Here is a 23,186-nt window from a genome sequence, read left to right as displayed (position 1 = left end):
ATAGCTGAAATTAAACTTTCCGAACATTATTGGAGCCATTGATTGCACCCACATGCAAACAGTCCCACCTTCAATCCACGAACACATTTACCGAAACAGAAAGCACACATATTCAATGAATGTCCAGGTCATATGTGATGCCAACATGACCATTACTAACGTGGTAGCCAAATACCCTGGATCTGTCCATGACAGTTTTATGTTCCGGAATAGTGGCATCTATCCATTATTGAGCAACAGTGATTTTGGAGAGGCCTGGCTACTTGGTAAATGTATTTGTTTCAGTGGGGATATATTGTAGTGAACCCATGTCCCTTGTAGAAATTATTAATCTCTTCATGTACACATCTATATTGTTATAATAGACAGTTTATGCATTAATGCCACCAATAGCATATTCTTTATAATCGTGTTCTTTTAAACATCTCGCTGTAGGTGATGGCGGGCAGAACAACAATTTAACCGCATGCCCATTGAATCAGGTTCAGTGATTGAGCGAACGTGAACCAATATATCTATCTCCTCTTCGCTAAACCTTAGTTTTTTCTTCCTCGAATCTCCATGGTGGCAGTAACTTGCAGGCGATTTCTCCCATCTTTTAACGGTGCGCTAAATAATGATTGCCCAGCGCGGATCTGGTTTGATAAATACCACGGAAAATGCAGAAAAACACCGTGCGTTAATGTGCGCCTGGCAAAGGTGCAGATTAAGCTGCGGTCGCAATGTTAGTAAATCAGGCCCTAAAGGGCGGAGTAAGCACAGAGTGCCTAGCGCGGATCTGGTTTGATAAATACCACGGAAAATGCGCAAAAACACGGTGCGTTAATGTGCGACCGCAGATTAAGCTGCGGTCGCAATGTTAGTAAATCAGGCCCTAAAAGTACTCCAATAACAGGAAGAACATTCTTAGCAATCATGGCGCTTGGTGGTGAACCACAGACATGGCCTGTGCCATGTGTTTTACTTAGCACGTTTGATTCAGCCAAAGAGCTTGTTTTAAAGTCCTTATTCAGGCCCTCTGCAGGTCCTCATCTGACTGTAGAAGGAGGTTTGTTCATTCATATCAAGCAGATTACTTACAGCACTGCATTACCGTGGAAGAACCCTAGAGCGGGCTTTCTCACTTTGCTCCACCATCAGTGGTATTCCTGTGGAAACCATTTCACGTGTGATCGACAGAGGACCGTTTTGTTCATGAGAAGAAGTTCTTCTTTTAACTAGATGAACAAGTCAAGAGGCAAGTTTAGTTCCTCATTTTCTGTGGGAGGAGTAAAAAAAATGGCACCGTATCTGTGAAGCAGCAGCAGTGTGTGGTGACAGACTGTGTGTAGACATATCGAGAGGGGAACAAGCAAAACTTACTTAAGATAAGTTGTTTTGGGGGAAGTTCCATAAGGTTGTATTTTTGTGGGGAAAATCCTTTTACAAAGTGGGTAATTCAGAGATGGGCACCAGTTTAGTAATATATAACACAGGGAAGTTTTGCCTTGTAGCTTTTCAAAAGGCATTTCAACTAGAGCTCGGTTGTCATCCCCGTCATATGAAAATATCCCATCTCTGTCGCCGACATCTTAGCCAAGCAAATGTTTCACTTAAAGCTAATGACCCTCTCTATTCTGAGACCCAGTGTGGACTTTACTCGACACCAAATCATAAAGTAACCTGTTTCAGTGAGCTTGGCCTTCCAGCTCTATCCTTCCGTCTCTGCATGAAACCATGATTGATGTTTATATTTAGGCTACCCTGAGGCTCTATATGCAGTAGCCACTGGGATATGGTCCATTTGCTTCAGAAAATGCTGCTGTGTCTGAATTATTTCCATAATACTGCACCCCCGAATAAAGCGTGCTGCCCACAGAGGGCATCCATGCAAATGAGGCGCATTGGCACAGAAGACGTAAGTTTAGATAAGGCTAACAATACGTTCATGTAAAGAAAGATAGTACAGGGCTTATCTGCATGTTGCAAATGCACAAGGGCCACACACATGGCAGACACTGCTCAGGGGCCACAGGCTAGACAAAGCATGGTACCTTGTCGACATGTCATAGTTATAATCGTGTAATATTATGTAATAATTATAAATATACAACCGTTAGATCTGGCCGAACTATTTATTCATTTCTGATTGGACAGGAGGCATTCCGTGAGTGAGGATATCCTGGAGCCGCCTCCCTCAGACTCATTAGTGCTAGTCATCGCTCCGCTTTTGATTTATTTTAACTGTTGAATTGTACAACGTTAATATTCGATTTATTCAAAGTGAGAGAGCAGAAGCAGATTTAATAAGGTTACATTTAACAGTGTTGGAGTTAGGAAAGGGCGCAGACGGAGAAGAGGGAATGTTTAAATGATCATGTACTGAGAAGCCAGGTGACTGCAGAAGCTAATTGGTTGCTTACTCAGGTTGGAACTGTTTCTCAAGACTGAATGAATAAACACAAGAAACAAAAGAAAACACAAACTGGTGTCTTCAAACTCAATGAGTCGGTAGTAAAGCTGTTGGATGAAAGTGATTTGTTCTTTGGGGTTGGTGAAGGATATCCTCATGGCTGTGATTACCTGTGGCACTCTGGACCTGTGGACTTCAACCGAATCACAGCCGTCAGGATATCCATCACCAACCCCACTCTCACTCATGTCACATTGCTTATTAATAATAATAATAATAATAATGATGATATCTCTCTTTCTCTCCTTTTTTCTCTCTCTCTCACACCTCTTTCACTCTCTTTTCTCTTAATCTCTCTCATTTCTTTCTCTCTCACTCCTGTCTTCCATCTCTCTCTCAGGGTGGGGAAAGGGAGTTCAAGCTGCCCAACATGGAATCTGTCATGACCCATCTCAGTGCCCTCTTCAAGCCCAAGTACACGGTCAGTCCTCCTGATGTAAATTATTTCACTCCTATACTGATGCATCCTTGCACTCTGGGGCTGTGTGTTCCTCTCTCCTGTCCTCTCTTCTCTTCTCTTCTCTTCTCTTCTCTTCTCTTCTTTTCTCCTCTCTCTCCTGTCCTCTCTTCTCCTCTCAACTCCCTCTTCTCTCCTCTCCTCTCCTCTCCTCTCCTTGTTGCACTGAGGGGGTCACTGTTCACTAGAATCTTAGGCATGAGGAGAAACAATGATGAATGAATGACAAAAATGTTGTGTTATTTACAGAAGTAGATACATAGATAGATAGATGGATACTTTATTTATCCCAAAGGAAAAATGTGGACATGCAGTAGCTTATACAACTCACAAACACACATGCACAAATCACCTGTAGAAGGCACAGAGAAATAAAGGCATGCATTGTAAGTATGGATGGATGGATGTATATTGTGCATTTTTAGTATTGGGCTGTGTTGTACTTTGCTCACTGTTAGGTGAGTTGTATCCTCACAGGATACTAGTAACACTGTCGTGCTCATGCCCTGGCAGGTCCCCCCAGCGATGTCCCCAGTGGCTGAGGTAGAGAAGCCGCTGCCTCAGCAGGGCTGGTACCACGGAGCCATCCCCCGCCTGGAGGTCCAGGAGCTGCTCAAGAAGGACGGAGACTTCCTGGTAATAAGGGCACTCGTGGACAGAAAATGTCCAACACACAAAGAGAAACTCTGAAATATCACTAATCCAAAATGGAAGTACACTACTGTGCCGAGTACTCCAGTGGCCTGTTTGGCTCCAACCCTTCTGCCATAAAGTGATGCTGTACATGTATTAAGTATCCAATGCTGAATGACGACATAAATAAATGTTTGCTTGGTAAATGTTCGAGGAGAAACACATTTAGAGTAAATTATATGTGTTTAATGGTGCGTAAAGAAGTGATAGTGTACAATGGAGTCAGTTTCGTGTGTGTGTATTGTGCAATGATTGTGTGTTCACTGAGTGTGTGTGTGTGTGTGTGTGTGTGTGTGTGTGTGTGTGTGCGTGTGTGTTTTTTTTTCAGGTACGGGAAAGTCAGGGTAAACAAGAGTGTGTTCTCTCAGTACACTGGGGAGGACAGTGCCGGCATTTCCTGATCCAGAGCTGTGATGTAAGAGTGTGTGTTTAGAATTGTGTGAATGTGTATACATTGCTTTAGGATTAGTGTGGGTGTGGGTGTGTGTGTGTGTGTGCTGGGGGCGGTGGACGCTAAACGCGTTGAGTGAAACAGGTATGGCAACAGCTTAATTTGTCCCTTCAGATAAATAGGTTGTCAATTCATTTCTAACAACTCGCTAGCCAGTAACTTAATATAAAAGGTCTACGCTATTTATCTTGTTTTGTAAGGAGTTTGCATTAATGTTCTAGCTACTACGGTTATTTCCTACATTTTAATCCCCTGTTTTTAGCGCGTAAATGGCAGAAATTATATGTAATATGGTTGTTCGGTGTACAGAGCTTTAGCATGTATGATCAGTTTATCCCAATATTAAGTTGACAGTGACTTACCTTCCCAAATAGCTCCTGACATTATTCTGTATGAGGTGTCCAAACGCACACATTTTTATTTGGAACACTCAGGGGCTCTCAACTTTAGGGGCCGGTGTTGCTAGCCCCCCTCCACAGATGTCGCTGTGTATTACAAGGCGTGTTTTTGCGGCTGCAGTTTAATGCCCAGAAAGCAGTGGGTTTACCTGCTCTGAAATGCTGCTTTGGATGTGTGGTTATTACAGGTGCAGACCACAATGATGTAAACGGCCTGATAACTCCTGTGTCGCGTTACGTTAACGTTTGCATTTGTGACTTCACTTCAACGTGGTGCATTTGTGTTTGGATAGATTGAGCAAGTACGCTTGTGTGTAGTTACATTGACGAGTCGGACCCTCTGCCCATAGAAAGTCTTTTTTTGCCCCACCAGGCTTTCCATGCCAGAAACGCCACTGGTTGCCATTAATATATAATTATAATTCTATATATTCAAATGTTTTCTGTACTCAGGGTTAAGGTTAGGGTTAGTTGTTACTTGAACAAAAATGCTTTGTAGATATATAGATGGTGCAACAGTAAACAAAGCCACTCTTTGCTTTGGATTACTTATAGGCACACCCAAATTCAAATTGGTGTGTGTGTGTGTGTGTGTGCGTGTGTGCGTGTGTGTGTGCGCTTGCGCGTTCGCGTGTGTTGTATACATAAGTGTGTCTGATTGTATGATGTGTGTGTGTGTGTGTGCGCTTGCGCGTTCGCTTGTTTTGTATACATAAATGTGTCTGATTGTATGATTGTGTGTGTAGAACATGTACCGGCTGGATGGTGAGAGCTTCCGCAGCATCCCCCTGTTGGTGAACCACCTCCAGAACTCTAATCAGAACGTCACCAGGAAGTGCGAAATCAGACTCAAAAGACCCATACTCAAGGTACACACACACACACACACACACGCAAACATACAGATATGTATTCTACACACAAAAACACACACACCTCGGCCCCCTACAAATGTTTATTCCCTGACACACACTATCTACTTTCCTGAGCTACACTGGATCCTATATCCCAGAGCTCCATGGGATGTCATGTCCCAGATAAAGGCACACCCAATTCTCTCCTTAAATATTCCCTCCATCTCCTGTTTAACAGGTCAACCACGCCTGTCTCAGAGTAAACAAACCTATGGTGTCTGTTGCTTAACGTGACAGTCTTTTGTGGTATTCAGCAGTACAGGAACTGTTTCAGAGGAATGTGACTAGTTTGCGGTAGATGTGATCCTCCTCCCATTTTGCCTCACCGTTGGAATTTGTCGACTCAGACCCTACTTTATAGAGGTTAAGTTTCATTTTATAGAAATGAATCAGTAGAATGAATTTGCTCTGTTGACGTTCACATCAATTAGTAGAGGCCAAGCCACAATAAAAGAATTTTTAATGAAATGCCTGTTCACACACACACATTAAATTACCCTTTTTATGCTTTAGGCAATCATAAATCATTACTCAGCAGTAAAACTTTTTAGTGTTCTTTGCAGTAAATGTTTTTGCAGGGCCTGAAATGCAATATATTTGTCAAATTGACTGTAATGACCCCTGCTTAAGCTATTTAAGCAAAGGTCAGTATTGTAATTGCTTTCATATGACGGTGTTCAGACTTTTCCATAGAGGGAAGAGCAGTGTGTAGGTGTGTGGTGTGTAGGTGTGTAGGTGTGTGTTCATTCAAATACATATGCCCACACATTCACAACCATACACACACGCACAAGCGCACACGCTCACACACTCACATACACACACACACACACACACACACACACACACACTAACACACAAATTATTTATTTGAGTCTGCCAATTACATTTCCAACATAAGGGATTCAAATATTTTCAGGGATGATATACATTATTATATACCCACAGATAATGTAAACATTGCCTATGTATCAGAGCAAGGCTACCAGTTACAGCTGAAATGGAGCACAATTTTGCCAGCTGTCTCTAATTGGAGGCTGTTAACCGTCAGTTTCGGAACATGCCCAATGGTATCAACTATCAGAATCAGCAGCCTATATTTGTCACCTAGCTCACTGATATTTGCAGCTAAGGGCTAGTACTTTGTTCGTTTTTATATAATAATGTAGGGTTTATTTGTGCGTGATAAGTTTGTAGGCTTTTCCTTTCTAAGTTCAGGTATTTGTTGAGTGTTATCATGTGTTTGCGTTTGTGTGACATCCACCGTTTGAGGGAAGAAACCAAGTGTAAAAACCCTATGTCCTGCCAGTGCCCACTGAATTGCAGATTTCTTTTATGAGACTGGTCACACATATTTGGAATTGGAGCGCATTATATCTCATTCGCTTTCTATCTTGTTCTATCTGCTTCTCTGTCTTATCTTTCCTTGAAGGACAAATGGGTTCTGGAGCATGACGATGTCATCTTGGGCCAGAGCATTGGGCGGGTGAGCTCTCTGTTTTGATGTAAAGCATGTGTGTGTGTGTCTTTTTTGTAGTGTCACAGAATTCACCTTAGGCAGAGGTCTGATGAAAATGTGTTTGTTTGTGTGTGTTTATGTTTATGTTTACGTGTGTGTGTGTGTGTGTGTGTGTGTGTGCGTGTGCGTGTGTATTTACATTTACAGGGTAACTTTGGTGAGGTGTTTAGCGGTCGGTTGCGCTCTGACAACACCCTGGCGGCTGTTAAGTCTTGCAGAGAAAACCTGCCAACTGAGCAGAAGAATAAGTTTCTTATGGAGGCCAGGTAAATTCCTTCACCCACACACACCACATTCATTATCTTAACACAAACAGCTCCTCAGTTGATCTTTGAGTGCTTTTTCTATGTACTGGTTTTGAAGGGCGTCAGTTTGGTTTGAAAAGCCACGGACATCTACGAGCCTTGCAATCCGATTATTTTCCCAAAGCACTCAGCCCTAGTGACCAACCATACACAGCCACCATGCTAGGAGCGCCTTGCAAACTTGTTCTACTTTTGATCAAAAGACAGAGCTGCAAACTTCTATTTGGTTGAGGGTGGTCATAAGGTTTGTGGGAATGAAATGATATAATTATAGGCCTGTAGCACAGTAACATTTAATTTCAAATATAATACAGGCTGTTAGCCTTTTTGAGAATCCATCCATAATAATGCAATTTGTTAATACAATGTCTTTCTACAAATCATTTTTTTTGTATTCATTCTGTTTTGTGTTTTTACCTTTTATTTTATGCCCTCAGTTTAATTTGCGCTTGGTATTATGATTATGGCTACAGACTCTATACCACATTGAATTGTAAAGCACATTGAATTGCATAATGTACGAAATGTGCTCTATAAATAAATTTGCCTTTGCCTTGCCTTGCCTTGCCTATACCGTATGCAGTATCATTATGATTATGTTATGGTTGCAAAAAATTAAGAAAACACACATGCACTAACATATGGACATAATAAGCTGTAAAACTGTTGATTTCATATAATTCCTTGTATTATTGGGTCATTGATTTCACTTTTAGTGGTGGGGACAAAATTTGTGATCGTAAAAGTGGTCCCATGTCCCAGCATCCACAACAAAACCGTCTCCAACGCTGGTTTCCCTCCGTTGTCAGTGCCTGTCTGCAGTTATCAGACCAAACCGCCTTGACATTGTAGTTGGTGATTATAGATGATTCAAGTTTATTTATTTTTTTTATAGATTATATGAATGTCAAACCAAGGTGCAGTCCTATTTACTCATTGCACTGTACCGAAACCAGCCCTCCCAACTCTTCCTGGTTAAGAAGGGACAGTTATAGTAATAAAGATGATAATAATAAGAAAAATAATGCATTTTATTGCATGTCAAACTTTCATGATACACATGGTCAGTAGTAGCATTATATAACCCAAGACTCTACTCAGATAAGGGTGTATGGTAGAATTAGAGGCTTAATATTTGTATTCAAATTTCAAAGCTTTCCTCATTCAGTTCGATTGAAAGAGGATAATATTTAAGTACTGAGGTTTGAGTACTACAGGGTAGAGCACTAAACAGAGCTGCATAACTGGAGCACAGTGTTCCGTTATGCGTATGGACCACAGAGAAAACATATGGGGATATTGCTTGGCCTTGAGAGCATACTTTTTTTTGGTTGAACTGTGGCTACTCCTCCTCCTCCTCCTCCTCCTCCTCCTCCTCCTCCTCCTCCTCCCACTCAAGGCCTGGCCTCCTGTAGTCCATAATGCAGTATAAGACCATTGCTCAAGTATAACTTGTATTCATGGCTCATGTGTTGTGAAATTATCGGTAGGATTCTGAAACAATATGACCACCCCAACATTGTGAAGCTGATCGGTGTGTGTACCCAGAAACAACCTATTTACATCATCATGGAGCTGGTGCAGGGTGAGTACACCCCTCACACGCTCACACACTCATACGCTCATACGCTCACACACTCACACACTCACAGTGCTGAAATGCAGCTGTTAACATACAGCCGCGGAAAAAATTAAGAGACCACTTCAAAATTATCAGTTTCTCTGGTTTTACTATTTATTGGTATGTGTTAAAGTAAAATGTACATTTTACTCGAAATTGGGCTGGCCATGACAGGGTCCTGATCTGGTGGTACTCCATCCACACCTTTACTGGCCTGGCTGTGTGGCATGGAGCACCACCAGATCAGGACCCTGTCATGGCCAGCCCAATTTCGAGACCTGAATCCCATAAAAAAAACTCTGAAATGTGATCAAGAGGAAGATGGATGGTCACAAGCCATGAAAAGAAGCCGAGCTGCTTGAATTCTTGCGCCAGGAGTAGCATAAAGTCACCCAACGGCAATGTGAAAGACTAGTGGAGAGCATGCCAAGACACATGAAAGTTGTGATTTTAAATCAAGGTTATTCCACCAAATATTGATTTCTGAACTCTTCCTAAGTTAAAGCATTAGTATTGTGTAGTTTAAAAATGAATATGAGCTTGTTTTCTTTGCATTATTCGAGATCTGAAGACACTGCATCTTTTTGGCTATTTTGACCAATTGTCATTTTTCTGCAAATAAATGATCTAAATGACAATATTTTTATTTGAAATTTGGTAGGAATGTTGCCAGTAGGTTATAGAATAAAACAAAAATGTACATTTTACTTTAACACATACCAATAAATAGTAAAACCAGAGAAACTGATCATTTTGAAGTGGTCTCTTAATTTTTTCCGCGGCTGTATACAGAAATCACTATGCAGAGAAATCTATGTCCTTAATATACATAATATACACATGTATTACATACAATCTCGCACATATCCTCAAGCAATCACAATAACAATGTACGCATAACTAGGTGTGCATGCATACATGTATGTGTACGTTTATGTGTATGTGTGACGTGTCTGTGTATCCGTGCTGTAATGTGTGTGTGTGTGTGTGTGTGTGTGTCTGTGTGTCTGTGTGTGTCTGTGTGTGTGTGTGTGTCTGTGTGTGTCTGTCTTTGTTTGTCTGCTTGTTATCCCACAGGAGGAGACTTCCTGTCTTTCCTGCGCTCTGAGGGACACCACCTGAGGGACAGCATGCTCATCAAGATGGCAGAGAACGTGGCTGCAGGCATGGAGTACCTGGCCAGCAAGAAGTGCATCCACCGGTAGGAGGGAATGAGAGCGATTAAGAGAGACTATTAGCAGAAGTATAGAAACAGAGATGGAGAGATAGAAAGAAACGCATATAGGCAGGACAAAGGGATGTATCCACCGGTAGGAGAGAATGAGAGAGCGATTTAGAACGACTTTGAGCAGAAGTAAAGAAGCAGAGATAGAGAGATAGAGAGAAACACATATAGGCATAGGCCGCAAGGTGAAGCACGAAAAGTGCTTTAGAAAATGAATCCCGTTCCACTCACTGGCATCTACACAATCTTTACCTTATAAAAAAGAACGAGTCGTGGTTAGTTACCAAAAAAAAGTTCGTCGCTGATTTTCCAGTCGATTGTCTATATGGCTTTGTTTTATGCAGAACTAGAGACTTCAGAGCGTAATAAGATTTTTGTCGGGAGCCGTGCCACGGTTCGACACGTGATCATGCTACACCAATGAGAAGGCTGCTTTTTGACAACAGAATGGAAAAATGGCGGCTCCCGTGCGGTTAGAAACATCGTTAAAGATAGAGGAAAACACTTGAACATCCTCAAAATTGGGCTAAATTAATTCTATTTAGTGCTGTATACATAGCCGCGTCCAAGAAGAACAATGAAGCAAATATACGATAATGTTATTTTTATGTTAAGTCATTTAGATCAAGTTTGACATACATGGGCATACACATTACTGACGATCTCACATGGACTGTGAACACCCAGCACACCGAAAAAATCAAGGCAAAGACTGTACTTCCTACGTCAGCTAAGGTGATCTTAACTAAGAGAAATCATAGGCTTAGATGATACACAAACAATTCCATGCAACATTGTAAGAAGTCATTACAGAAATACAATAATCATCCCAACTTTAGAAATCCAGCGAGGGGGTTGACTTTTCCTCATTGATCTGGAGCACTCACACCTTATTGTAAGCCCTGTCAGACCCTTGTTTGTAATTGTGATTAACATTAAATAAGGGTTAAATACATTATATCAGTAAGACACAGCACAAAATACAGTAGTAATAAGGATAAGTGCAACGGCCCAGTGGTTGAGAAACACTGCACTAGGACATCAAGTCTGACATGCCATCAGCGGTTGCGCAGTGAAGAAAAGCCATGTAAATGCTTGAATTCTGAAGTGTGAAGTTTGCCCTTCTCAAATGCATATGTTGATACTCATGCCAATGTGGAAAAACTTCTAAACAAGCTGGGTCTTTAAAACGTCACCTGATAGTACATGGCAGGGAAGGTCCACATAAATGTGCCTGACCTTTTATATGTTTACAATATGTAAAGGCATTTTCACTGGCATTTTCATATGCAAAAACATACTATGTGGGAAAACATTTACAAGGTCTTCAACTCTGTTTGTGTGTGTGTGTGTGTGTGTGGAAGAGAAGACTGGAGAGAAGCATCGTGAAGGTGCCCAGTGTGTGCACACTCACACTCACACACATGCACATCCTCATATAGGCTGTAAGGTGAACCCTGTTTCCGTTTCAACCCGCTACACTGTCTGGCATCTACAGATGTGGCAGTCATTGCTGTAAGTGTGCAGACAGATTTGCCATGCACTTTATATGTTTTCACAGGGACTGGCAACAGGACATGTATCATTGACATTACCAAGGTGTCATCAGCTCTTGGAACCAGTGTTCAGCCTTGATCGGAATTCAAACATTTTCTGGGTGTGACTCCACAAGTGCCTTTAATGGCAAAGGAAAAAAAAAGAAATTTTCTGTTGCATGTAAGAAAGATGAGTACCTAAAGGCTTTTAAAAGTTTAGGTACTAACTTAAACTTGGAGCAGTCAACATTTGCATTTCTTTGCCAGTATGTATGCCACTTATATGATCAGTCGGCTGCTGATAATGTAAATAAAGCTAGGTTCAAGGCTTTCTGTATGACATCATCAGCCTTGCCAGAATTATCCATTCCCCCTACCACTGATGCCCTCCATCAGCACTGCAAAAGGGCAAACTACCAGGCTGCAATAATGAGGTCCTGTCTCAAACATAATATAAGTGCTCCATCACCTGCTGGATATGGTTGGCAAATAGAGGATGAGAAACTTGCACGTCACCTGGATGACTAGAAATCCGGCCCCGGACAGTGTTTTGCATGTGATACACTGTGGCTGCAAAGGTGCCTGTGAGACAGACAGATGTTTTTCTGCAGGATTGTGTTGCATAGTTGACCTATGTCGTTGCTGTAGGAAATGGGAGGTAACTGTCCTGACACTGACACTAACAGTGAGGACTGAGTGTCCCTAATCTGTTACTTCTTATTCAGTTTTGTACAGTTTTATATATCATATTTCATGTTTCATAAAGAGTGTTTTTATGGTTCATTAGTGTTGTTTTCATTTGTGGAAGAATGAATGAATGAATGAACAAACAGATGGTCATTGGTATTTACAATTACTGCCTTTTATTGATACATGGAGGTTTATTTGTCACATACATAAAAATACTACTGTTTTTTCTGTGCGAGTGTGAAGAAAGAAAGATCAAAAAAATATTTTTCATAAATAGCAAGAGGGAGTTTAAAGAGCAGTGTGTGAAAAAAGGTGTAATTGATGTTTTATAGTCATTGTGTGTCTTCAGGATAAGGAATGCTTGAGGAAAGAAGCTCCTCCTCAGTCTCTGTTCTGGTCTTGTAGCAGCAGAGAAGTTTGCCTGACCTCAGTGTTTTGAAAAGTCCATGGTCAGGATGTTAGGAATCCTTTACAATACCTTGGGCGCTGGTAGGTAGGTCTTTTCTTGTAGGTCTCCTGCAGAATATGGAGAGATGCTCTGATGATTCGGTGCTGCAGTCACAGGCTGTACAGTTCCCATACCAAGTGATGCTGTCAGGACACACAGCTGATGGTGCTGAACTTCGTCTTTGCCTTGATTTCTTCGGTGGGTGTTCACAGTCCATGTAAGATCCACAGGTATTCCCATGTATGTTAAACTTGATGTAAATGACTTAACATAAAAATAACATTATCGTATATTTGCCTCATTGTTATTCTTGGACGCGGCTATCTATACAGCAATAATTAGAATTCATTTAGCCCACTTTTGAGGATGTTCGGATGTTTTCCTCTATCTTTAACGATGTTTCTAACCACACGGGAGCCGCCATTTTTCCATTCTGTTGACAAATGCAGCCTTCTCATTGGTGTAGCATGATCACGTGTCGAACCGTGGCACGGCTCCCGACAAAAATCTTATTACGCTCTGAAGTCTCTAGTTCTGCATAAAACAAAGCCATATAGACAATCGACTGGAAAATCAGCGACGAACTTTTTTTTGGTAACTAACCACGACTCGTTCTTTTTTATAAGCTAAAGATTGTGTAGATGCCAGTGAGTGGAACGGGCTGAAACGAAAACCGTGTTCACCTTACGGCCTAGCAGGACAAAGGGATGTACTGATGGATGGATGATAACACTGAGCAAAGCTATTTTGAACGAGATAAGAAGAACGTCTTTTTCTGTAGCTCAACAACATGTTTTGAAAATCAGTGACTTATCTCTCTCTCACTCTCCCCCCCCCTCTCTCTCTCTCTTACTCTCTCCCTCTCCCCAACCTCTCTCCCTCTATCTCTCTCCCTCTCCCTCTCCCTCTCTCTCACTCTCTCCCTTTCCCCATCCTCTCTCCCTTTATCTCTCTCTGTCACCCTTCCTCTCTCTTTATGTCCACCTGCAGTGACCTTGCGGCGCGTAACTGCCTGGTGGGGGAGAAGAGCGTGGTGAAGATCAGTGACTTTGGCATGTCTCGTGAGGAAGAGGATGGGGTGTACTCCGCCGCCGGAGGCATGAAGCAGATCCCGGTGAAGTGGACCGCGCCTGAAGCCCTTAACTATGGTGCGTCTCTCGGGAGCGTTCCTCCACACCTCACTGACGTTTCTACTCAGATGCCATACGTGAGGGATTTGCTACTGACACGGGCTCCTAAGCTAGCAACTAGAATTAGTGGGGAACAGTGTTACTGTCATTTTCTTCCAAAACAATAACAGTATACAGTGCCACTTTAAAGTATGTGAACCCCTTGACCACTTAGGAGTTTTCTGTTGTTTTACCATGATTTTTCATTTTTTTCATCACCAATTTTCCATAGAAGGAATGTCAGGTTTATGTTTATCATTTGCATGTACTTTTTTTAGAGGGAATTGTTTGAGTAGCCAAAAGACTACATGAAACATGGAATTAGTCCATTTCAAAAGTAAGTGAACCCCCAGCTGAATTTGTAAAGTCAAGCAGGTAACAGATTCAGTGAAACTTATTTGGGTGCTTAATTAGTCAATTAAGCAAACCGATCATCTGAGACATCCTTAGGGAAAGGTTTGGGCAACACATATTAAAAGAGAGAGGAAACCAACCAAACTACTGTAGTGCCAAGGTGTACCCACACAGATCAACAATGCCGAAAGGAAACGAGATATCCGAGAACATCAGAAAGAAGGTTCTGACAGCCCATCAGTCTTGGGAAAGCTATAAGACCATCTCCAAAAGATTCCAGCTCCATCCATCCATCCAAGACAAATAATTTAGAAATGGAGGGCATTCAACATGACCGCATCTCTGCCTAGAAGTGGACGCCCATCAAGACCATCACCAAGAAGCACCAGAAGAAGAATAAATCAGGTAAAAGTCAACCCACACATCACCTCTAAAGAGTTTCAGACCTCTCTGGCAGCATCTGGGGTAAATGTACATGGGTCTACAATCAGACGAAAATTGAATAGACATGACATTCATGATCGGGTTGCTAGAAGGAAGCCTCTGCTCTCAAGAAAGAACAAAACTGCCCGTTTCAACTTTGCCCGAGAGCACTTGGATAAACCAAAGGCCTTCTGGAAGTCCCTTCTTTAAACAGATGAGTCCGAGATAGAATTATTTTGTCACAATCAAAACCAACAATTTTCGTCTGATTGTAGACCCATGTACATTTACCCCAGATGCTGCCAGAGAGGTCCGAAACTCTTTGGAGGTGATGTGTGGGTTGACTTTTACCTGATTTATTCTTCTTCTGGTGCTTCTTGGTGATGGTCTTGATGGGCGTCCACTTCTAGGCAGAGATGCGGTCATGTTGAATGCCCTCCATTTCTAAATTATTTGTCTTGGATGGATGGATGGAGCTGGAATCTTTTGGAGATGGTCTTATAGCTTTCCCAAGACTGATGGGCTGTCAGTACCTTCTTCCTGATGTTCTCGGATATCTCGTTTCCTCTCGGCATTGTTGATCTGTGTGGGTACACCTTGGCACTACAGTAGTTTGGTTGGTTTCCTCTCTCTTTTAATCTGTATGGCCCAAACCTTTCCCTAAGGATGTCTCAGATGATCGGTTTGCTCAATTGACTAATTATTCACCCAAATAAGTTTCACTGAATCTGTTACCTGCTTGACTTTATCAATTCAGCTGGGGGTTCACTTACTTTTGAAATGGACTAATTCCATGTTTCATGTAGTTTTTCAGCTTCTCAAACAATTTCCTCTAAACAAGTACATGCAAATGATAAACATAAACCTGACATTTCATCTATGGAAAATTGGTGATAAAAAAATGAAAAATCATGGTAAAACAACAGAAAACGCTTAAGTCCTCAAGGGGTTCACATACTTTCAAGTGGCACTGTACTTTCTCTTGTGTGAGATAACTAGCCTAAGTCTAAATAAATCTTCATGTTCAATGTCGGGTAAATCCCTCCAATAATAAGCTTATATTGTATGACAATTATTTGAGCGAAACATGCATTAACACTGTTGTAATCATTTCAACATAATTCATAATTGCCATTAGCAAAGTTTCCCATTGTGGGGTTCTGGCTCACATTAAAGCAGGATGCTCAGAAATACATGCAACTTTATTAGAGCTCATTCACCTTTGTAGTTCCCCTTCTGTCCTATAGGAAGAGCTGTCTGAGAGCGTTAGTCTTACTGCACCTAACTCTATCACATGGTCGAGTCAGGACACAGCTCTGCTGCTCAGAGAGAGTGAGGAGAGAGAGAGAGAGAATGAGGAGAGAGAGAGAGAGCGCGACAGAGAGGGAGAGAGTGAGTAGTAGAGAGAGAGAGAGAGGGAGGAAAGAGATATAGTGAGGAGAGAGAGAGTGAGGAGAGAATGAGAGAATAAATACAAGTTGACACTCTATCACATGGTCTAGTACGGACACAGCTCTGCTGTTTCTGCATTTGAGTCTCTGTTTGACTTTGGCCCTTTTTGGGTCTCTAATCTTCCTGCCTTCATGAAAGCATCTTAAGAAGTGTTCTGTCTACCGTTATTGTGTGTCAAGTGTGTGTGTGTGTGTGTGTGTGATAGTGTGTGCATTAGTCAGCATATTTGGGGGGGGGGGTGTTAGCTGGCAGGTGTTAGTGTGTGTGTATTAATCAACGTGTCTTAGTGTGTGTGTTAGTTGCCGGGTGTTAATGCACACAAAATCATTTAATTAACTAATTTCCTAACATGAGCAAGGTTGTAAGTGCGAACATTGGTGGGTCAGCACAATACTGTGTATCAGCGCACAGACATGGGAGTTCCACGAGAAACTTAAATGATTTCATGTTGGGCAGAACCTCCTGCGCAAAAAAACTCTGTCTCCTCTGGTGCAAACCGCTCCATTCACAACCAGAAATGAGTTGTTTGCTCTATTGTAGAACAATTACTGAGCTCCGTGTGAACGTTTTATAAAGTATGGTCGAATGATACACTGCTAATAAAGAATGACTTCACGATCACATCCACTAATTGCTCAACGCATTTATGCTCCATTGCGCCCTGCTTTGTGTCAATAACATTATTAGATATAGATATCCTTGCCTATTCTCACTGCGTAGTTGAACATGGGCAAAGCCAATGCAGCGCTTGTTACCCAATAGATTAGGGCCCACTATGAGTCTTACTCATCACACTGCTTTGTTATCAGAGAGCAGCTTTATTGATTTTTTTTATTATTTAAAAAAAAAAAAAAAATGTACCACCAGACACTGTGCTGTGCTGTGTTTTTCTTTTTGTTCAGTGTAAGTCACCTGTCATGTTATCATCACCATCAAAATTTGCCTGGCAGCAAAACTATCAGTTGCCATGCCAGAGAGGAGCCGCTGGAAATTGGAACTGGGATTGAATTTATTTCTGTCAGAGTGAGTCAGAGATCTGACTGACAAGGCCTCCGCTGTGATGCTGGCACACACACACACACACACACACACACACACACACACACACACACAGACGTGCGCGCGCAAGCATGCAAGTAGGCAGGCACACAGACGTCCACACACTCCGTCCTATCTCATAGAAGAGGGCATGTGAAGTCAGTGTTTCTCATCTCACTGCTCCCCTCTGCTGGTTGTTTCAGGGCGTTACACCTCCGAGAGCGACATGTGGAGTTTCGGAGTGTTGCTATGGGAGACCTTCAGCCGAGGCATCTCCCCCTACACCAATATGTCCAATCAGCAAACACGCGATGAGGTGGAAAAAGGTAGGCCTTTATATGTCTTGCAGGACTTTCTGGTTCCTCACTGTTTATTCAGGCAGTAAAACCCTGCCAGCCTCTGCGGTTTTGTGGACCGGATTCTTGAGGCTTTTCTCAGAAAGGTTGGGCACAGTCACAGACAATCTGTTGTCAGAGCTTTTCTCTGAGCATGCTGGAGCAATAGATATCAGGGAAGCTCATAGTATTTTTCCATACATATATCATATGTGTCTCTGACATACGATTGCAATCTGTGTTATGAAAGCTGCTTAGAATGCGGTGTGCTTAGCTAACACACACCCTAACTGGAGGCAATGTGAGTAATTCCTTTTATTGCTTTCCCCGTTTGCAAAGTCTCTTCACTAAAGCGTGGTGGACAATGACGGGGTAAAAGACCTAAAACATCTTTCTGAAAAAAAAATATTTTCAAAACATGTTAAATATGAAGCGTATTTTTCCCACTATGAACATGACTGTATATGAACCGTATTAGAATATTTTATGTAATTTCATAACAAACGTATGTATTGACTGCACCTGTGTATTAACCGCGGTGTATTCAATGTTACATCATCCACATAAAACTAAATGTAGTTGTGGTGCAAGGGCTACTAGTCATTTAAAAGTTGTAGAGAGCGGCATTTCAAGCTAAAATGCTAGACCCTCTCCTCACATGTATGCACACATACACACACATAGGCTACCTTATTCCCACTCACAGTGAAAACCATGCATCTATTAAGCATTTATTTAGTGTTATGGTGTTGTGTAGGAATGGATGCTAAATGTTTAAGCCGAATTGTTAGATACCCTGCCAATCATTGATCTACTTTTTAATAATTTTAAATGGAAGAGTTACATTTGCATGAAATGATAGCTAGTGATTGAGATGATGTTATAGTCTTCACGATATAACTTATGTAATCATACTAGGAAAAGGTAGAAACCCACAGGGTGCCTGTGCAAGTGCATATTAACAAGTTCATATAATCAAGTTTATATTCACAAGTTCATATTCTCACATAATAACATGAGTTCATCACTCGCTAGCAGCTGCCAACTGTTAAGATAGTTCCCTTAACTAGCTAGGATAGTTGAAAAGCTATGATGGGTAGAAACCATCTGGGTGCCTGTGCAGCTTCATATTAACATTAGTTCATATAACACATGTTAGCAACTTGGAACTGTTAAAATGGTTCCCTTAATTAGAGATAGCTGGTAAAGTTCATAGCCAGGTTAACTGGCATGAGACCTCACACACCTCTTGCGGAGTTTCGTGCTCCATAGCATCCCGTTAAATGCAGTCTGGTAGGTATACACCTCACCTCTTACTTTATCATTCTGAAAGACCAACTGAGTGTGAATGAAACTATCTTATGTTGTTTATCATGTGTAAAAGGGGGGAGACTCATTCACGCTCTATCTGGTAGAGTTACTGTGCGCAATACTAACTACCAGGATTGAGAAAAGTGCTGCAGAAATTAAGCAAAATCAATGTAGAAAACCGTTGTTAATAGTCGGGAAATTATGGTCATAATATAAAAAATCTGCTCTAGGGAAAATATAATTGTATCTATTTGCTGAAGTGTCAGGAGCAATCCCAGGCTTTAAACATGCTCACGAAAGAGCAAAGAAAATATCTTGACAGTTCCACTAATTAATAAAGCATAATGTGAAAAAGCTATGTAATTATAAACATAAAATTGTGATTATAATCTGCCATCCAACACATGCACCTAACCATCGACAGAACTAGAAGTAAGCACCAAATTGCTTTCTTCTTTATTTTTCGCAGAGATATGCTACCACTAAACTGTTTAGTCCAAAAATATTTAGATAAATAACAAAATTGTTTTATCTTTTGACACGCATGTAATCTACTATGTAGATATACCTCCTCAACCTACCAACGCCAATCTCCCTTAAGAAAAAAAAAAAAAGCCCCTGGCACACAGATTCAAATTCTAAAGGTTTCTGGGGGCCTCTAGTAGTGTTTAGGGTCTCCAGATGTTACATGCCCTTTTTCCCATATACAAGTTAATTAACAGTTTGTAGCCTACTTAGTTGCATCGTAGCTCTACCTGAATATCCAGGAAATTGCTCTTTTTAATACATATTTGATATCAGTTTGTAAACGTTGTTGATGCTATAATTATGCAGCTTATGTCTCTATAATCTTTTATTTTGCCTGGCAATCGATAATGTGATTTAAATAAGCACTTTTGATATGTTACGCAAGCCTGCCTTGTTTGATTGTTGTGACCCAGTCTGACCTTTCACAACCACACACAGCTACTGCCAATAGTATCAATCCTGAGGAGTTTTTCTTCACTGTTTGTGTGGTGTTGAGCGTAGTTGCACAGCTTATGTAGCCATTTGGTGACATGTTTTGTTGAGTTAAATGATCGGCCAATTTAGTAACTGAGTGGTTAATGTTATGTTGCCAAACTGTAGAGATCAGATTAGATTAGATGTGCCTGCCAGACGTTGAACTCCCAATATGCAGGTAACATTTCAAAGAAGGAAATTAGACACACCTGAATGAGGCGTCAGTTCACCCTTGACGGCGCCTTGGCATGTGTGCATGTAACGAAAATACTGAATGAATGTGCCCTCATAATAGAAATAGTTTCATGTAATGCGAGCCTGCAGTGTGCGCCTGAACCACACCGCCCAGAAGGTTGTTTCCCAAAACTGTCATTGTGCACCATTAAATAATAGAGACTATCATTGTTAACATCCTCTCGTTTAGTTACCATGGAGGGATTATCATAATAACACACTATCGTCCATGGTCGCTGGTATAGCGCCAGAAGAGCGTTGTGTGGACGCTGGTGAACGCTGGTATCGTCGGTGATCGTCGGTGATCGTCGGAGAACACTGGTCCAAAATAAAGTTTTCAACCTGCACAAAAGTTCTCATGGAGACCAGCGTTCTTCAACGTTTAATTTTAAACGCTGGAGAAAGCTGAATAACGTTTGTAAAACGTTTACTAACGTTGCACGGGTTTGGCTATTGTTAGTCAGTCGTTACCCTAGCGTTTCTTGGTTGTTATTAATCGTTTGCTTTGCAGCAGGGCTTTGAACCGGTTCACGGAACGAAAACGAAAACCAGAAACTTTTGATGTTTTGCTAGGAACAGAAACGAAACCAGAAACTTTAAAAAAAATTATGTTCCGGATCAGAATCGTTTCCCTAAAATAATGGTAACCGGTTAATAACGTTATTTTTTCGCTGTTTCACAAGATTCCTAAATGCAATATGATTGGTGATGTTCTCTTCCGGTCGTTCACTTAGAGAACCTTGCCGCGCGCCGCCAGCTAGTAGCCTTATCTGATCAAACCTATGCACAAGATGTAGCCACCAGTCTCTCAAACTCAATCTTAAGAAGAGGTAAATATTGTACCAAGTATCTCACACATGTTTGTTTTTAAATAGGAATTCTATAAGATAGGCTACGAATTTCTAATGCATTGTTGTAAAAATCTGCAGGGTCAAGTTAATGAAATTATAGCTAAGTTGGACAGTAATCATTGGCAGTAGACTACCTGGCTATTGCCCAGCATAACCTACCCTAGTTTGTTAAGTCTTTATTTAAAACGTAGGCTAATACGGTAGTTCTCATATTTGGAATTTTTACTTTTTTGTTCAGATGGGAAGACATTGCGAGAATCCTATGCGGCAGCATTATTCATTTGACCCCGCGACTAACAAATCCAAATACAACATTGATGGATGTATGTAGATACCGATACCATTGTAGTTTTGTAATATTTGTATTGTCTCCGTTGACAAAAATGCACTGATTGGGCACTGACGAGGTTTCGCCAAATGCTGTTATGTTTTGTTTGCCCAATAAACAACATGGCATACATTTTCCTTGTCTTAACTCATGTATAATACAAAATGTCAGAATTACAGTTGCCGCATAATGTAGCCTATAGTGCTTTTTTAATGTTTAATGACAAGATAGAGACATATAAGATTATTTTAAAGTCCTAATGATCAGCCTACTTATTTGTATGTCCCGCAGCTGACATGGAACACTATTAACCGGTTCAGGAACTTTATTTTTTTGTTCTAACCGGTTCAGGAACGTCAATTTTAGGGTTGGAACGAAAACCGGAAACGTTAAAATACTGTTTCTGTTCGGAACGAACCAATTGGGAAAAAATTCTGGTTCAAAGCCCTGCTTTGCAGTGAACAACTCACTGGCGACCTGTCAAACGACCACTGAACGGACCCCACGCAGCCTGTGACTAACGTCAAATGAACAATATATGACTCCAATGAGCGTGATTTGACCGTCCATGCATTTGGGTATATAAACCGATGCTTTTTAAAGAGGGAAAAAACACAGTGCACGAGAGGATGGTTTTGTACAACAATGTATATATTTGTAGTTATCTGGCTTCAACACCAAACATATATACAAAACAAACAAACATAAATATGTACTTTAACAGTACTCAAAAACAAAGAAGAACATCAAGCAAGTACTCCTTCTCTACCTGCTTTCTTAAGACATTGCTTAAGAAAGAGGCTTGGCATTCTTCTTACTTGCAGCGCTAGTAGCAGAAGCCCCCCTTTTTTTCGTCTTGGCGGTATGATGTTCACTGTTCAGAACAATTGAATCCACTATGATTTTCCAGCGTTTTATATCCGTTTGACCATAAAACCCACACGCTAGCAAAACGCTATTCTTTCGTTATTTACACTTAAGTCACACGCTCAACACGCTCGTCTAACATTAACTAATCGCTCGTCGCGCGGCAGTGACACGTCAGCAAACGTTCGTCGCGCCAGGGACACGTCAGCACACGCTCCTCATGCATCAGTCCCACGCTGGTCACGCGTTAGTCACACGCCAGATGTGTCCACCTCGCCCTAGAATGCTCAAATTTGAACGATTAGGACGTTCAGAAAACTTTGACCAGAACGTTATGGTGTGACAGGGCCTTAAGATTGAGGACATCCACATGTAATGTTGAGAGAGTGATGTTGAGTACATTTACATTACATTTAGTCATTTAGCAGTCGCTTTTATCCAAAGCGACGTACAAAGAGAGAACAATCAAGCTACGAGCAGTAGTGACCTAGTGTAACAATAAATGCTACTTTACCTACAAAATAAAAAGTGCAGGAATGTAACTACTGTAAGTGCGAGTTAAGTACTTAGTACTAGTACTGGTGTCTAGCCCATGACCTGACAACCTACCCACCAGAACTAGTGTCTAAAGCTTTAATGCTAAGAACCGTGGGTTTTCATTTTCTGTGTGTTCTTGTGAGTGAAGTTGATGAGGTGTTTTTGCTGTGTGTGTGTGATCTTTGTCTGTTCTTGCCTGCAGGTTTCAGGCTCCCTGCGCCCAGTAACTGCCCCCCTGAAATATTCACTCTGATGTCACAGTGTTGGCAATACGACCCCAGAAGACGGCCCTCTTTTACCAAAATAAGGATGGAATTAAGTACCTTGTGCCATTAACTTACACACACACACACACACACACACACACATTCATGTATGTACACGTGTTGGCCTACAAATACTGTACACGTGTACACACACCAATGCACTTACACAGTTGCGCACAAATGCTATGAATCTATAGATTCGGGGAAACAAACACATAGTCGCAGACATGCCTATTTGAGCATTACCTCCTATCTTTTTTGAGAAGATTAGAAGAATGAACTGATGGGTCATGGGACAAAGAAGGAGACGC

General features: G+C 41.4%; 1 protein-coding gene across 1 annotated transcript in view; it reads left to right on the top strand.

Annotated features, from left to right (window-relative positions):
- Positions 1-22,945, top strand: part of fes (FES proto-oncogene, tyrosine kinase) — a gene marked incomplete at both ends in the record, with an annotated part of 43,373 nt that extends 20,428 nt beyond the window's left edge. Inside the window, 11 exons of the mRNA XM_080843488.1 lie at positions 2,793-2,873; positions 3,423-3,545; positions 3,931-4,017; positions 5,198-5,320; positions 6,798-6,851; positions 7,032-7,150; positions 8,680-8,774; positions 9,888-10,011; positions 13,699-13,856; positions 17,348-17,470; positions 22,812-22,945. Of these exons, the coding sequence (XP_080699614.1) occupies positions 2,793-2,873; positions 3,423-3,545; positions 3,931-4,017; positions 5,198-5,320; positions 6,798-6,851; positions 7,032-7,150; positions 8,680-8,774; positions 9,888-10,011; positions 13,699-13,856; positions 17,348-17,470; positions 22,812-22,945 (1,221 nt within the window). The remainder of the gene's footprint in view (positions 1-2,792; positions 2,874-3,422; positions 3,546-3,930; positions 4,018-5,197; positions 5,321-6,797; positions 6,852-7,031; positions 7,151-8,679; positions 8,775-9,887; positions 10,012-13,698; positions 13,857-17,347; positions 17,471-22,811) is intronic.
- Positions 22,946-23,186: the final 241 nt, after the last annotated feature.

The sequence above is a fragment of the Sprattus sprattus genome (genome assembly GCF_963457725.1).
Source record: "Sprattus sprattus genome assembly, chromosome: 8".
NCBI classification, from domain to species: Eukaryota; Metazoa; Chordata; class Actinopteri; order Clupeiformes; family Clupeidae; genus Sprattus; species Sprattus sprattus.
The sequence above is the reverse complement of the archived record's forward strand: the minus strand, read 5'-3'. Positions and strand labels throughout refer to the sequence as shown.